This window comes from Talpa europaea, assembly GCF_964194135.1.
Source record: "Talpa europaea genome assembly, chromosome: 8".
Lineage (NCBI taxonomy): Eukaryota > Metazoa > Chordata > Mammalia > Eulipotyphla > Talpidae > Talpa > Talpa europaea.
The window spans coordinates 39,750,730-39,767,493 of NC_140075.1; the positions used below are offsets into that span (position 1 = coordinate 39,750,730).

General features: G+C 47.5%; 1 protein-coding gene across 1 annotated transcript in view; it reads right to left on the reverse strand.

Annotated features, from left to right (window-relative positions):
* Nucleotides 1-15,522, reverse strand: part of TNFAIP8L3 (TNF alpha induced protein 8 like 3) — a gene marked incomplete at its 3' end in the record, with an annotated part of 40,343 nt that extends 24,821 nt beyond the window's left edge. The window contains exon 1 of the mRNA XM_084241117.1: nucleotides 15,420-15,522. Within this exon, the coding sequence (XP_084097243.1) occupies nucleotides 15,420-15,471 (52 nt within the window). The 5' untranslated portion in view covers nucleotides 15,472-15,522. The remainder of the gene's footprint in view (nucleotides 1-15,419) is intronic.
* Nucleotides 15,523-16,764: the final 1,242 nt, after the last annotated feature.

The window sequence follows — 16,764 nt, forward strand, 5'->3', positions numbered from 1 at the left end:
GACTCCATTCCACCTTACAGCTACTGGAGGTTTGGGCTCAGCACTCTGCTGACAAACATGCCCCTTGAAGAGTCAGTGTGATACTGTTTGGTTTTCACTATTGCTATTTAGAAAACTTGTCATTGGTTAGGGTCTGCCTTTTCTTTCTGGAAGATTTTTTAAATTACTTTTTTCAACTTAATTTTAATTTTTATTTACTTATTTACTTATTTTTTAAAGATTTATCGATCCATGCATATAAGAGGTGGGGTACAGGCCAGAGATGAGGGGGCGTGAGAAGACTCACCAGAGTGGGGGAAAAGAACAGGCAGATTGACTGAAATGCACTGCTGAAGGGGAGCAGCGGGCGAGACAGGAGAGGTCTGCTGCGCCATCTGGGTTTCTCCCTGGCTGGCCAGGGATTGAACTTGTGCTTCAGTGACTGCAGATTGCTTCATAGTACAGTGCTTAACCTATTGTGCCACCAGGGGGGCCCAACTTAATTAAGTTTTAAATTGAGGCACCATTAGGTCCTCAAGCTCCGCAGCGATCACCATAATAGCGCACCCACCACCAAATCACCTGGCGTCCTCCACCATAGTCCTCTGCTTCCTTCCCTCCGTGCCCCCACCCCTCCCCACTCTGAAGCTTCAGGTCTCTGCAGTCGGCTTCCGTGGTCAGTTATCAGGCTTCTCTGTATCTGACCCTTAGTTTGGTTTCTCTATAATCTACATATGAATGACATCACCTGGTATTTCTCTTTCTCCTCCTGACTTACATCACTTAGCATTATCCTCTGCAAGTTTTTATTTTTTCAAATATTTACTTATTTATGCATACAAGAGCTGGGATCCATGCAAGAGGTGTGGGGGGTGAGAGGATTCACCAGAGACAGAGGGGAGCAGAACAGGCAGATGTACTGAAATACACTGCTGAGGGGAGCAGCGGGCAAGACAGGAGAGGTCTGCTGCACCATGTGGGATGCACCCTGGCCAGCAGGGAATTGAACTCGTGCTTCAGTGGCTGGCGATAGCTTGATAATGCTGATTTTAACCCCTGTGTCACCAGGGAGGCCCCTCTGCAAGTTTTTAGATCTTTACCTTATGATCAATCTCTAGTCATGACTGCAGGTCTCGGAGTTCTGCCTTAGTCTCTCTGGCACCCGAAAAGCCTCATGGGATGGGGTGGGAAGCATGCCAAAGATATGCAGAGGAGCACATGGGTGGGAGAGGTTGCAGGGAGACTAGCTACCAGGTGTGAAGTCAGGAAGGATAGCTCTTGGAGTTGGGGTGAAAGGTCAGTAGGCTCCTACTGGGGAGCCTTAAACATTTTTTAAAAAATGTTTAACTCTTTAAGATTAAGAAAGGCTGTCCTTGATGTGGAGAGGCCAGGAAGGCCTGGACAGTCACAAGTGACAAACCAGCTGCAGACCTCGTGACTCAAAAGAATGGGCCCATCCTGGGAAGCCACTGCCCCTGGCTTCCCTGCCACATCACCCGACATCCTGGCCAGTAGCTCTTAAACTTGCTAGCCCCATCCTGTCTGTCAGACAGTCTGTGCTCCTACTTATCACCAGCCTTCACCCCTCTTCATGTTGCTCAGAGATCAGCTACTTACATCAGTTATCACCATTTGGCAGTGTCATTTTTAGGAGGAGATGGTTGTTTTTTTAACAACAACAACAAAATGATGGTTGAAAATAGACTTCATCCCACTTATGAGCTTCAGCCCACACTGACCTCCCTCCTGGGATGAAGAGAAAGCAGGGGGTGGTGATGCCTGGAGACAGCTCTCTGGCAACAATACCCTGGGGGTGGGGGGTAGGGTTACTACACTGGCTAGTTTTAGGATGTGCCATCCTTCATTCTCTGCACAAATACCTGCTTACTCCAAGAATTCACCCCATCTCAATCATTTTGCCTATCACAGTCTCTGATCTTCCCTTTAAAAAGCTATGGTCATATCCCCTCATTTGTAAGTAATAAAGAGATCTGGCTGCTTAATACAGGAATTGATACTGCTTTCCACTTGAAAATTAAGGAAGTGATTTATCTTTAATGGGAAGAAGTATAAATGTGTATAGTCAATTGCAAAGGGGTTAAAATAAATATTTTTCATAATATAACCAAGAAATAAAGATAAACAAAATCCTGTCTGATGGGGGCTACCAATCATTAAGAGTGGCTGGGGTGAATTTAAAATTGGGTTAAAAACCCTGCTAAATGTGACACTAAAGGGTGACTAATTCTGTTTCCTGTAAGTTCCCTGCAGGGAACTGGAATAGAATAAGGTGGGGATACAGAGGCAGTAAAAATATTGGGGTCATGATATAGCCTCTTATTTTCACATCCAAGATGCACAAAAAATCCTCAATTATATTTGTCTAATTTTTTTTTAAAAAAGATTTATTTATTTTACACAAGAACCGGGGTACAGGCCAGATGTGTGGGAGGGTGAGAGGATTCATACAGAGCCAGAGTGGGGAACAGAACAGGCAGACTGAGGAAACACACTGCTGAGGGGAGCAGCAGGTGCGGCAGGAGAGGTCTGTCGCACCATGTGGGACCCTCGCTGGCCGGCCAGGGTCTACAGAGGCTGCGGACAGCCTCACAGTGCTGCGCTTAACCGCCTGCGCCGCCAGGGGAGGCCCATAATTTCTTTAAGATATATACACATTGCACTTAATATCATACAATTTCTCAAAAAATGAATTTTTTGGAAAGGCAGACCATATCTTTTAGGAGGCAGAGCAATGCCTCCTAAAAGCCAATAATATCACAAAATTTTAAATGCTCTTATTCCTTCTTACCTCCTCCCCAATTATAAAATACAAAGTTTTACAAAATTATAAAATATGAAGACATGAAATCAACTTGTAAATGAAAAGGTGGAAAGTGAGAGTCACTGATATGTGGGAGGGAGTCAGGGACAGGGAAAGAGTCTTGAAGGGACTGAATGAAGGTCAGGGATGCCAGCTGTACATATCGTTGGTCAGTAAGCTCCGGCGAGGCCTCGGTCAAGACACCAAACAGCCCAGTCAGCAAGCTCACCCAGCAGGTCCATTTGGCCTTGGAGGCTCCTGTGCCCTTGACCAGTCTGTAGGCTTTAAATTTATAAGCTCGATACCAGCAGCCTGTCTACACCCATTTTGTGGCATTAAGGTCCCAAAGTGTCAGGTAGGGTGGACTCAGAGGGGAGGATGGAGATGGGGTGGAAGCACCAGAAGTTGGGGAGGGCTGACGTGGGAGCAAGAGGTGCATGAAGAGGGTTGAAGAGAGAAGTCTGGAATACCTCCCGACCACCGGGCTGGGAGGAGCCGATCAGACGTACTCATGAGGGGGAACAGGATGGTGGTGAACTGAGGGAAGAAGGAGTTTCAAGAAAGAGGATGTGTGTGGGGAGGAGGTCGCTAAGACAAAACTTCAAGAAAGCAGAAGGACGAGCAGTGGACCAGGCCGCTGGTCCTCATTTGATTGTTGCTTTCAAAAATAACATGTCCTGGGCATCTCCGGCGGCGCAGCGGTTGAGCTCTGGGTTGCGAAGCTACCCGCAGCCTCTGCAATGCCGGTTTGATCCCCGGCTGCTCCCCGGCCACCAGAGGAGGGTCCCACATGGCACGCAGACCTCTCCTGCCGCCCGCTGCTCCCCTTGGCGGTGTATTTCATCAGTCTGCCTGTTCTGTTCCCCACTCTGTCTCTGGTGAATCCTCTCACCCTCCCACACATCTGGCCTGTACTCCAGTTCTTGTATAAATAAATAAATAAATCTTAAAAAAAAATAACATGTCCTGCTGAAAGTTATATGTACTCATTGAAGAAAAATCTAGCAGTGCAGAGAAGGAAATGAAAATTACATATAAATTCATCATATAGAGTGGTTAATTCTGTTTCAGCACTAAATTTTTTTAATGTGTTGATATATGTGAATGTGAAGAAATTTCCTTCCCGTCTCTCTATAAAAAGTAGTACATAGGTGTGTGTGTAGATACATATGTATGTATATACACATGTTAAAGCAAAACTGAGATTATATGGGTCGTTTTCTTTATACATTATAATGCAAACACTTTTCTATATCATTGTATCTTCTTCAAATTAAAGTTCTTCCTAGAAGTTGAATAATATTCCTCTTTGTGGAAATTTCATTATGTTTTTAATCATTCAGTAACTACTTGACAGCATATTTGTTTCTTCCTTCCTTTGTATGGGGGAGGCAGTTATAATAATGAAAGTCTGATACTTTGTGATTTAAGGTAATTTAATTTTTTTTGATCTGTTTCTTCATCTGCAAACTGAGAATAATACCTATTTTATCCATGTCCTGGTTTTGCTATGAGATCATGTGTGCAGGATATTTCATTGTTCTTATGACTTCACCACTGTTAAACTCTGAATGATCTGGTAGCTGTCGAGGCTAACAGAAAATTTGGGGAAAAGTGAGAGCCAGGTGATGGATGGTCTGAGTGTGAATGTGTTGAGTTGCGGTGTCTCCTGAAGAGCGAAGAGAGGCCCAGAGGCCAGCAAAGGCAGGATTCCTGCTTGGAAGAGAGGAATAGTCTAGAACACTGCTTTAGGAATCTTTAGCTCTGTACTGTAAGAATGAGTGGTCTTTTCCAAATGAAAGTGTATTGTTAGAAGAACAAGGTCAAGGGCTCAGCTTTAGGAGGTGACTGAAATTAATGAGGCGTGCAGGAAGAGCAGTTGAGGAAGGGTACAGGGAAATCAGGACTACATAGTCAGAAGTCAAAAGGAAAAATGCTCAAGAAAATTCAGGTTAAATTCTCATCAGATACTGTTCTGAGCTGTCTATAAGTTGACTGTATCTGTCTGACTGAACTCTCTGTTTTGCCATGAATGTCTGCATTTCATCTTTCCTTATGGCTGAATAGTATTTCACAGTGTGAATATACCATATCGTCTTGATCCAGTTGTCTGCTGATGGACATTTAGGCTGCTTTCCATGTTCTAGCTATTGTAAATAGTGCATATAGAGCACACCGTTTTTTGCATTGATGGTTGCATGTTCTTTGGATGGATGCCCAGGAGTGGGTTTGCTGGGTAGATTGTTATTTCTATTTGTGGTTTTTAAAGATGAATCCAATTGTGTTCCATAATGGCTGCACCAGTTTACATTCTCCCCAGCAGTGCAATAGGCTTCTTCTTTCTCTGCATCCTCTCTAGTACTTGCTGTTGGGGGTCTTTGAGATATGTGAAATTCTCAATGGGGTGAGATGGTATTTTATTGTGGTTTTAACCTTCATCTCTTATTGGAAGTGATGATGGGTATTTCTTCATATATCTGCTGGATATACCCTTTGGTGAATTATCTGTTTAGATTTGTTGTCCATTTAATTATTAAATTGTTCATTTATATCTTGGATATTAACTCCTTGTGAATTATATGTTAAGTGAATATTTTCTGTCCTTCAGTAGGATGTCTGTTTAATCTTCTTACATATTTTTTTTTTCATTGTGTGAAAGCTTTTTAACTTGAGGTAAACCCAATTCTTTATTTTGTTTTTTTTTTATTGCCCTTGCCATGGGGTAAAGTTACCAACAACATCTTTATTATAATGTTATAGAACATATCACCAATATTTTCTTATAGTTATAGGTCTTATATCTTTAATCCATTTTGAACTTATTTTTGTGTATGGAGTTAGAAAATGATCCAACTTCATTCTGTTATATGTGGCTTTCCACTTTTCCCAGAACCATCTATTAAAGATACTCTCTCCATTGTATAGTTTGGCTGCTTTATCATAGATTAAGCACTGATATGTACATGGATTTATTTCTGGGCTTTCAATTCCACTGATATGTGTATCTGTTTTTGTGTCAATACTTGTTTTTTTTTTTTTTTTAAAGATTTATTTATTTATTTATACAAGCACTGGGTACAGTCAGAAGCGTGGGAAGGTGAGAGAATTCACGAGAGCCAGAGTGGGGAGCAGAATAGGCAGAACAACAAAATACACTGCTGAGGGGAGCAGCGGGTACGGCAGGCGAGGTCTGCGCGCCATGTGGGACCCTTGCCGGCAGCTGGGGATCGAACTGGCGCTGCAGAGGCTGTGGGCAGCTTTGCAGCCCAGCGCTCAACCGCTGCGCCACCAGGGGAGGCCCTGTGCCAATACTATTTTAATACCACTGCTTTATAGTAAAGTTTGATGCCTCTGTTTCTCTCCTTTTTTTTCCCCCCCCCTGAGGATTGCTTTTGCTTTGTGGTTCCACATAAATTTCAATATTTTTTCTTCAATTTATTTGGAAAATATTGTTGGTATTTTGATGGGAATTGTGTTAAATTTACTTACCACTTTAGGCAGGAGAGTCATTTTGACTATACTAACACGGGCTATCCTCCATCTCTTTACGTCACTATCTGAGTCCTTTAATAAGGTCTTGTAGTTCTCATACAGCTCCTTCACTTCCGTAGTTAGGTATTTCCCAGGTATTTGTTTCTTTTTGAGATGATTGTAAATGGAGCTATTTTCTTGATTTCGTTTCCTTCTTGTTTGTTCTTTGTATATAAAAATGCTATGGATATTTTGTATGCTGATTTTGTAAACTGTCACTTTGCTGTATTCATCTATTGTTTCTAATAGTGTTTTGGTGGCGTCTTTAGGGTTTTCTCTATATAGCATCATGTCATCTGTGAATAGAAAAAGTTTCCAACTTGGAATCTCTTTATTTCCTGTTTTTGTCTGATAGCTCTGGCCAAAACCTCTAAAACTAAGTTAAACAGAAGTAGTGACCCTGGGGAACTTGTATTGTTTCTAATCTTAAGGGAAAGTTTTCAGTTTTTCACCATTAAGTATTGGCTGTTAGGTTGTAATATGTGGTCTTTATCATATTGATGTAGGTTCCTTCTATTCTTTTTCTACCTTGTTTAGTTTTTATCACAAGTGGGTGTTGAATCTTATCAAATGCTTTCTCTGCATCAACTCTGAACCTTTTAAAAAATTACATGTTTGGGAGAATGACAGAGTTGCCAAAGACTCTGGCCTCCAGTTCTGGTTCTGACATTGTTTGGCAGTGTAACTAGATGTTTTTAGTATCCCAAGTAAACATTTCATTCTCTTATAAAGCTCCCTTCCTCCCCCAATAAGCTTTTATGGTATTTTTCAGAACTGTTTTAGGACTACACTCTTTCCTTGGGAAAAGTACATCTCAAGGGCTCAATCTCATTTTCATCTTTGTACTATTCTCACATATTCTGCCATGAACATGTATTCCTTTGGTCAGAAAATAATGTTACTGAGAAGCAGTAATTAAGGGACTATGCTGGAAACCCAGACCCAAGTTGTCAGCTCTCCATCTCTAATTCTCCTCTCCACGCTATAGGCTCACCTTTGAGTTTTATCTCGCTCTTGGTCACCATGTTATGGGAATTCTACACTTGAAATTATTCTAAATGCCGTTGTGGAAAAAGTGGTTCAGTACCCTGCTAAGTATACTCTGATACAGGGACCATGTGTCTCTCTTGACTCCGCTTTTCAATCCTACTCTCAGTGTTTGTCTCACTCACCATCCACCGGTCCTCATCATCCTGAAGATGCCTACGGCTGCAGGTCTTTCCAGAACCTTTTCTCCCTGCCAGCTATTTGTGCTGTTCTTCCCATTTCCCCCCCACTCCCAGACCACTCCTGACCAGATTCTAATCTGGGGCTTGTGCCAGTCAATCTCTTGCCCATGTGTTTTTGGGTGGATGCAGTTTATGTCTGTAGGTAAAAACAGGGCCTTCTGGAGACTTAATGCCCCAACCTAACAGATGGAGCCTAATGTTCAGGGTTCTGGGCATAATCGTGGTCTCTGGTTGAGGATGCAAAGGAACCTAATGGTCAACACTGACCTAACTGTGGAGTTGACCTGATACAAAACAGAGTTTTTAAGAGTTAGACTGCCTTCATATCCACTGACAAGAGGCACATCTTAAAGCAAGTTACAGTTAACCTCTCTGTGCCTTAGTTCCTTGGTCTATAAAATGGAGCTATTTATAATACCTAAACCAGAGGCTGGTAGATGGGTAACACCATATAAACCAGTTAACTCTGTCCTAAATACATTGTAAATAAGTAAAAGTAAAAAGTATCACTATTATTTTACATTAGGTATTAGCTCTCTGGGGCTGATTAGCTCTTTGGGGACTAGCAAAGATCATCCTCACAGTTTCTCATCATATTTGATATTTGCCACAACAACTTTTTTTTTCCCCACAATGTCTTAAACTCTAGTTTCTCTTACCCTGTAACCTCAACCCCAGTCTTTTCTCCCTGACTTCCTGGGTGTTATCCCAAGGAAACCAAGGAAGCAGACTGAAATGTGGTAGAAAGAGTTGCTGTTAAAGCCTGCCTTGCAGAAGGCCCCCACCACCTCCCTCCCATTTTCTGTGCTGGAATATTTGTCTGCCTTCCCAGCATAACCCACAGACTCCAAATCAGGATCGTGGGACATGTGTGCTCACCAGTAACAGCTCTTTACAGAATTTCCTCTTGCACATGAAATGAGATTCCTTTAGCATAGAAGTATAAACTGGGAGTTTCCAAAAAGCCATCTATTACCAAAACACTTCCTTTCAGGGCTAAAACAGTTTCACAGAAAGAATAATTTACATTTGAGAAAAGACCCTAGAAGCTAGTAGCTGCTCCTGTGGTTTTTCAAGAGTTTAAAACAATATTTGGAAGCCACCAAAGTGTCTCTCTCTCTTTCTTTTTTTTTTCCTGGAGAACATTGTTACAAAATACTGGTTTCTATTAGGGTGTGTCGAGCACTTTCTGTGCTGCCAAACTTCCACGTTTATAGTCTGCACACTAGTAGATTTTCCGTGAATAGGCTCAAAGTTACTCCCAGGCAGTGATGTTTAGGAAACCCAATATGAAATTGAAGACTGTTCTAAAGCGGTCTCAGAATGTGTGCCATGCAGTTGCCTAAAAAGAGCATTTCTGATGTATAAAAAGTAACATATTTTCCCAGCATGTCTTAATATATGTGGAGGAAAGGCTATTCGCTCTTCTATGTTTTCTTAGATTAGGTTGTTTTTAAATTTTTCTTCTCTATCCTTTTATTTCTATACTGGTATAGATTATAGCCCAAACACCCACCTACACAGGCATTTTACATAAAGAGTTGGAAATGAAGAAGCTGAAAAAGAAAACAAAATTATGTACATCATATCTTTAAAGATATTTGCATGTGAATTGAAATGGGAGCCAATGGAAACTCAGGGAAAATGAACCAGTTAGAGAAAAGTGCTAGTGGAAAGTGTGACTGTAATTTGGTTTTGCTGACAAATATAAAAGCAGGTGCCATGTTTTTTAAAGAGAAAAATAACATAGAAAATAGAGCTTTATATTTACATACACACAGGCATTCTCTTTCCATCTCTGAGAACTGACACTTTGGCTACAACCACAAGCTATGACATTGAAATCTACACTTTTGGTCTGACAGCCATCTGTTCTCATTAGTCCTGGAGAGGGTAGCCCCGTTGGGTCCGGCCAGGGGCTCTTGGCTTTTTCTTCTCCCATCTAAATCCTTCAGCCCTTCAAGGCTATCTTTAAGGCCTATTTTCCCGATAAAGCCTTCCTGCCAGAACTCCAAACCAATTGCTCCATACTGCAAATCTTATTTATTGCCACCTCTCTTGCAGATTCAGTTGGGGGTAGGTGTTTTTTCTCCTAATGTGTGCACAAGCCTCTGGAGGGCAGGGTCTCAGAAATGCCATTTCTGTATGCCACAGTACCCTGCACCGCTCTGAACACAAAACCGGTAATCAGTCCATATCTACTGGACTGTATGGGCTGAACAGTGGGGTACAGAGGTGTGGGTCTTGATTGCTTGATTTCATCTGGAAAGCGAAACTGCCCTACTCAGGTCCAGGTAAGGTTTAGAGTCCAATAGCTATTCCCTGAACTCTGCTGGTAGATAGGGATGCCACCTGCCATCTCTAATTTAACGATCCTATAGGATTTTGGAGGCTACCTGTGGTGGCTACTGCAATGTACTGCCCAGGTTCCCCTTTGGGAATGACGGATTTCTTCCACAAGCCGCTGGGAGTGCTACCTGCAGAGAACCCTCAGCTGAAGGGAACAGCCTCACCATGGTCACAGCCTACTTCCTGGGATGGCCTACCTCTAATGATTATAATTGGAGGGAGTATAAAATCTGACCCAACTAGGGATAGTTCTAAAGTGCCATTCCAGCTCCAGAAGCACGAAACTCAGCTTCTCGCTTGGCCCAGTCCAGCACCCCTCCCCCCCTCTTCTTTAGGCATTGTTCCCAAAGAGCACTGCCAAATAAACTTTCTGTGTGCTAGCCTCCATCTCAGAGTCTACTGCCTGGGGAACCAACCCACAGCATCATCCATACATATCCAACTATGTGTGCATTCATCTATGCAGCCAGCCATTCAACCAGCTAGGAACCTTCCACCTGTTGGGGACACAGGTGGTGTTGGGGGGAGGTGATAAAGATGAAGAAGTCCAGTCCTGCCCTTAGGGAGCTAACAGTCCACACAAGAGGTGAGACATGTTTGGGAATAACCAGAAAGCACACCATGGAGGGAGGGTAGTGTCAAAGGAGGACATATGACGACACAGCTGGAGTGCAGTCTCAGGGCAAGGGGTTCAGGTAGGGGTCAGGACTGCGGCCATCAGTATGCAAATCCTGTCTCCCCACCAGATCTCAAGCCCTGGAAGGACAGGATGGTCTGTGTCCTATCCCTTGCTCATTCCTCATACCTCCTAATGCTGAGTCCCAGACCATGTAAGAAATCTTACAACACTGAAACAAAACAAGCCATTGATGGAAGTGCTCTAGCAGTTCTACCTTACAGCACAGGTTTCTGGCTGCCTAGCTGGCCTTTCAGTGCAGGGCTCTCAGAAGGCTCCTCAAGATGCTGGTTCATTTATCATGCTCATGAAATCTTGCGAACATGAAAGCACAAGACTAGATCCTGATCCCGAAAGTAGCTATACCCCACTGTCTGGATGAGGCAGAGGACCCTGAACAAGAAAAGAACAAGACATGGGACTATGACTAATAGAACGTTCCCTGCCCTGAGTTGGCCAGTGCATCAATCTATCAGTCAACAAAGGGTACTGAAAGCCTCCACGTGGAACCTCACAGTGAGAATCCAGCACCTCATATCCCCCAAGTGTTGTCTGCAGGGGAAGGAGCCTTTCAACAAAATATCACTGCTAAGTGCTTGACGGAAAGAAAGGGACTGTGAAGCATTTGTGGGAAACCCGGCTCCTGCCTTCCCTGCCCTCACCCCCAACTAAACATGCTTGTCTCCTTCCACTCTCCCTCTCCTTTCTCTGCTTCTGTACAATCTGTCACCAAATTCTGTTAATTTGTTTCTCTGAAATGGCATTTGCATCCTTCTTCTGCTGCTTCGCCTTAGTGTTACCGCCCCCTTTGATATTGTGGCCACACCCCAGAAGCTGAGGCTCCCAGCCTGGGCAATCCTACACTTCACATCTGCCAGATGTGGCTTCTGAAAACCCAGCTCTCAGTCCATCTCTGCTCAACAATCAGCTCAGTGGGGGCTTTTCGGCACCCTCAGGACCAAGTTACTAAGCTGCTTATAACTTGCCTTCCTAACTTTATTTGCTCAAGTGGCATCTGACTTCTGGAAGTCCTTTCTTCCTCTTTGCCATCTATTGACCCCTACTCACTCCTTGCCACTCTACTCACATGGACCAAGCTTGGGTCCAGGGGAAAGGAGGAACGGGGAGGGCAAAAGTAAGGGCCTGCTATTGCTCCCCACTTTTGATCTCTTGAGGTTACCCTCCCAAAGCCAGAACATGGAAGTGTTTTTTCTGCAGACCTAACTAGCCTAAAGGAAGTCCCTTCAGCTCGACTGTCCTTGAGCAGCTAGCTGTGCGTGGAGAGAGCGTGTCTGCCCTCAGCAGGATAGTCTATCTCCGTCTTAGAAGCCAGAGTGGGGAAAAACTGACATGGATAATGTTTATTCGCTTGTTGCTTCTTACGAAAGACTCAGTCACTGAGTGAATACACCAAGCTCTAGGATTTCTGAGAGATGGATGGTGGGTTTGCCAAAGGAGAGACTGCCAAGATGGGTCTCTGGAATGACTCCAATGTTCCATAAACCCTGCCTCTTTCCTAATCATAGAAAGAACCATAAAATGACAGAAAAGCAGAGGGGAGCTGCAGGCAGCAGAGTGACAGAGTATCTTCCTGTGCTTCCTGAAAAACAGAAAACGCAGATCAGACAAATCTCATTCTCCTTTTCACTTCCAAAGCAGGGTATTGCTCCATGAGAGATCGGCAGTCAGTAGTGGGGAGAGCGTTGTAAGCCTCTCTTAAAGGGGTGCAGTAAAAAGTAAGATGGTCTGCAGAGATTTCCTTACTCTTCGGCCAGTTTCTGACAGGGAGGGTGACTGTGATGAGCACATTCAGGGCACCTTCTGGGCCTCCTGCCACCTTGAAGGGAAAAGATTCTCACAAGGTGGGGACGGGGATTAACTCCACTCTTATATTTGAGATGGTATGAAAGAGAGAACCCCTCCCATCTCCAGGTTAGTAGGTAGATTGGGTAAGGGGTTCTCTGCTTTTCACAACTCTTCTGAGAGCTGGAGGAAAAGGTTGGTGTAAATAGTTGGTTTGAAAATCCCCATCTTCAAGTCTTAAGCTGGAAGGTAGATGGGGATGAGAAGTGGTAAATTAAAATAACCTCCTCCAAATAAGCAAACACACACAAATGCAAATGCATGCATTCCAGAGAGACAGAGTGAAAAGGAGAAAATGCAAAACAAATCTCTTTAGGCAATTATATGAGTGTGATACTAATGAAAACAATGCGCATTGTTTTACACAAGCCTAGTGATTTGCATTTTACAAAGCACTGGGGATACATAATTTAGCTGTTGTCTAAGGATAAATCCAATCAGGTGATAATCAAAATAGTAGCTATCAGTTACTGAATGATTATCAAGAACATTTGTCATGTGTTATCTAATTCCCACACCCTTCCCGAAGGGGCTATTGTTATCCCCATTTTACAGTGGGGGAAACTGAGGTTTGCAGGTGGTAAGTAATTTGTCCATCAGGGAGAGACTGAAACTCAGGTCTTTTCTGATTCCAGAGTCCAGGTCCTTGACTTTATAAGGTCCGTTGTATGGCAGGGCTTTTTTACAAGTTTGGGAAGGAAGTAGCACTGAGAAGTAAGCAGTCCTTACATCTCAATTTCCTATGATAGGTAAACACAGACATATACATAAATACTCTAAGAGGTCCCACTGGCCTGCTTTCCTTTCTCAGTTACACCCCCATCTAACTTCAGATGGGTTTATTACTATGAAATGGGCCCACAGATAAATGCTAAGTTCCTTAGAGCACAAAGGTCAGCCCCTATGGATGACATTTAATCTGTGTCTGAAGCTGTAACACGGGTTTCCATTTTACAGGATGCAGCCTATCACAGCAACTTGATGAATTAACATCTAGTTTTGAAGCATTGTCACGAAGGAGAATACTTTAAGACTGAAAATAATGAGTGAAATGGAATGCCATTTAGCAGAATAGCTGTGACATTCAAATCAATGTTCAACTTGTGAGATTCAAGCACAGAAAGAAAAAAGAAACTGAGGGAAACAGAAAGATGCAAACAAATGGCGACAGCTCACTCCAGCAGGCTGCCCTGTTCTTCAAAGGGCCCGTCTGACCTCAGTGGCAATGTCTGCTGTCAGCCTTGCAGCGGCCTCTGACCCAAACCTACATGAACATATACAGGCCTGCCCGGAGCTGGGCATACTGGGGGAAGAAGCTACAGGGCCCTGAGGAACCCCTTTGTGCCCCTTTTGCCCAAGACCCACCTCTAGTTTTCCCTCCCTCCTCTTGTTTTCTCTGAGCCCCCTAAGCCTCCTCCCCTTCTCCATCAACCAGCAAGAGCTCTGGAGTCGAGGCAGGGAGAGCATGTTAGTTCCTGGGATTTTGAGAGATTGAAGTGTCAGTGTTAATGATGTCTCCCACCCTTTTGGCTCTGGGAATACACTTAGACACACATAATATACCCTCTGGAACTTTTAAATGAGCGAGGAGATCCACATGCCACCTGTGAAAAATCTTGGTGCCTTATAGTCACAGAAACATGGTTATCACCCATATCCACACATACCTAGACAAAGCAGGTGGCCCCTGTAACACAGTAACCCTTACACTCCGGCATCTCGGTGCCACCTTTCCTTAAAAGCTGGCCTCGTCCCTTCCCACCCAACTGAAAGTTCTCCCCACAGCCACCCCGTGCGAGGCTGAGGGGTGTGACGCAGGAAGGGGAGTCACTGGGCCCCCTGTCCCTTCCTGGCCGAGACAAGAGCAAGTCACTCAACCTCTCTGAACCCCTGTAAAATGAAGATAATAATCACCTGGCTAAGTGCTGTGAGGAGGGAGAATTTGTATACACGTAGGGTCCTTGGCACCGCGCCTGGGGCCGCCGAGCCTGCCTTTGCTACACCCCCACTTGGGCGGACCGCGCCTCACTTAGTCCCGGGAAGGGACGGGGGCTGGTCCGGGAACTCCAGTCTGCACCAGAGGGTCACAGCTCCGGGGCGCGGGGCGCCGGCCGGGGCCAGGCTCCGGGGCCGCGCAGGCGCGGGGAGGCGCGGGAGCGGGCGCGAGGCGGGGAGGGGGCGCGCGGGTCTCCAGCGCGTGGGCCCGGGGGCGGCGGGCGGCGCGGCGCGGTGGAGGTGAGCAGATCCCGGCGGTAAGTGGCCCCAAGCCCGTGGGTGGCTTTCTCCTCTTGCTCGGCGTCAGGGAGCGGCGGGGGAGGACATGCATTTCCCCCTAAGTAAGCATCCACGCGCGGCTTCAACAACTATCGATTGGGAAAAGCCAGCGGCGCCGCTCGAAGGCGCAGCCCGGCTCCGCGCGCCCCCGCGTCTGCGCCCCGGCCCCTCCGCGCGCAGCTCCTCCGCCGGCCGCGGGCAGCGGGGGGCCGAGGCGGCTGCGCGGCGGCCGGTCCCGCCGCTTCGGGAACCCCAGCCACGAGCTGGGCTTTCTTCTCCGCCGGTGCGTCCGCGCGGCCCTTCTCGGCCGGAGTCCCCGGGCACACCCTCGGGCCGGGTCACCTGTTCCTCGGCGTGTCTGGCTCCCCGGGTTCGCGGGCCCGGCCGGCGCTCCGGAAAGTTATTTCAAAAGGCAGCCGTGTTGCAACCCTCGCCGCAGCAAACTACACCACGCGAATTTCCCGAGCCCGTCCCCGCCCCCACCCGCCCGGCGACCCGGCAGCGTGGAGAGCCACCGCGCGCCCCAGTGCCGCGGCGAGCGCCCCAAAGCAAACTCAGGGCGCAGCCCCGACCTGCGAGGAACAGGGCTGCTGGGCACCGGCCGCCTGGCTGCGCGGAGACACACCCGCGGGCTCCTGCCCCGGTCCCCCAGCTCCCGGCCCGGCCCCCCCAGAGGGGCCGCGGTGGCCCTGGGTACCTGCGGCGGTCACCGGCTCGCCCTCGCTCTGCTCGCCGGAGTCGGAATCCATCCTGCGGGCTGCGGAGCCGGCGTCCTCACTCGCCCGTCCGTCCGCGGGGCGCTCGGGCCGGCGTCCCGGCTCGGGCAGCCGGGGGAGGGTGGGGGGCGGCGGCCGCCGGGTGGGCGCGGGCCGGGCGGGGCGCGACGCGGCGCTCGGGGGGCGGCCCCGCGGAGGAGGAGGCGCGCGCGCCCGGCGGCCGGCGCTGGAGCGGAGGGAGCTCCGGGCGGAGGGTGGGGCGCGAAGAGCCGGGCGGAGGCAGCGGAGGCGGGAGCGGCCGGCGCCCCGCGGGCTCGGGCTGGGGTTAAGTAGCCCGGGGGCGGCGCCGCTCCTCCTCCCGCGCGCGGCTCCGGGGCCCGGCGGAGCGCGCGAGGGTGTGCGGGTCGGGGAGCCGCGCTCTTTTCCGCGGGGGACGCCAAATCTGAAGGGTTTGTCGGTGAGAGAGCGCCTCTGCCCAAGGAGCGGGTCCAGATAGGGCGCCTGGGCTGCCCGGTCCAGGTCCGGCTCGAGGGCTCGGGGGACCTTAGACGAGCGCCCCAACCTCTTTTGGAAAATTGGGGAGATGACGGTTCCCTGCCGTAGTGAACGTCGTGGGGGGGGGGGGGATAAGATGATGCGGGCGCGGCGCGGCGGGAAGGACCTGGCGCCCGGCGAGGAGGTGCGCCGCGCCGGGTGGTGCGAGCCGCGGGGCCTCCCCGGCGTGGGCGGGCGGGGTGGGCCCCGGAGAAGCCGGTTCTAAGAATCAGAGCCCGGCCGGGGTCGGAGGCTGGACCCGCCCGCCCTGCCAGGCAAGGAGCCGCACTCAGAAACCATCCCTCCCTCTGGTACCCGCACCCCCCGCCCCCCAACACCGGAGACTTTGACTTTACAGTTGACTTTAGAGCCTTTTTTGTCTTGAACAGAGTGCCCCACCTCCCCCAAATCTAAAAACACTTCCACGTCTCAAAACAAAACAAAACAGCATTTGTCAATTTATTAGTGATTGACAGACTGAACTGAGGGGGTCGGGATGGATCAAGGACCTGGAAGACCTCAGGAAGACCAAAAGGCCTCACTGTTCATTCTCCACTATCCACAGTCTTACTTTCTCCCCGAATTATCAGCTCCAACACTTACATAACCTCAGTCCGGCTTCTTTACATGAAAGTGCTTGGGGAGATGCAGACTATTTACCTGAGCAAAATGGCAGCAGGAAGAAAGTCTGCTAAGAGCGCCGTTTGTTGTTTCCTGGGTACGCTCATTTAAATCTATGCAGTGGCCCATTGAAGAAAGTAGGTTGAACCACTTTAACATCCTTTTTGGGAA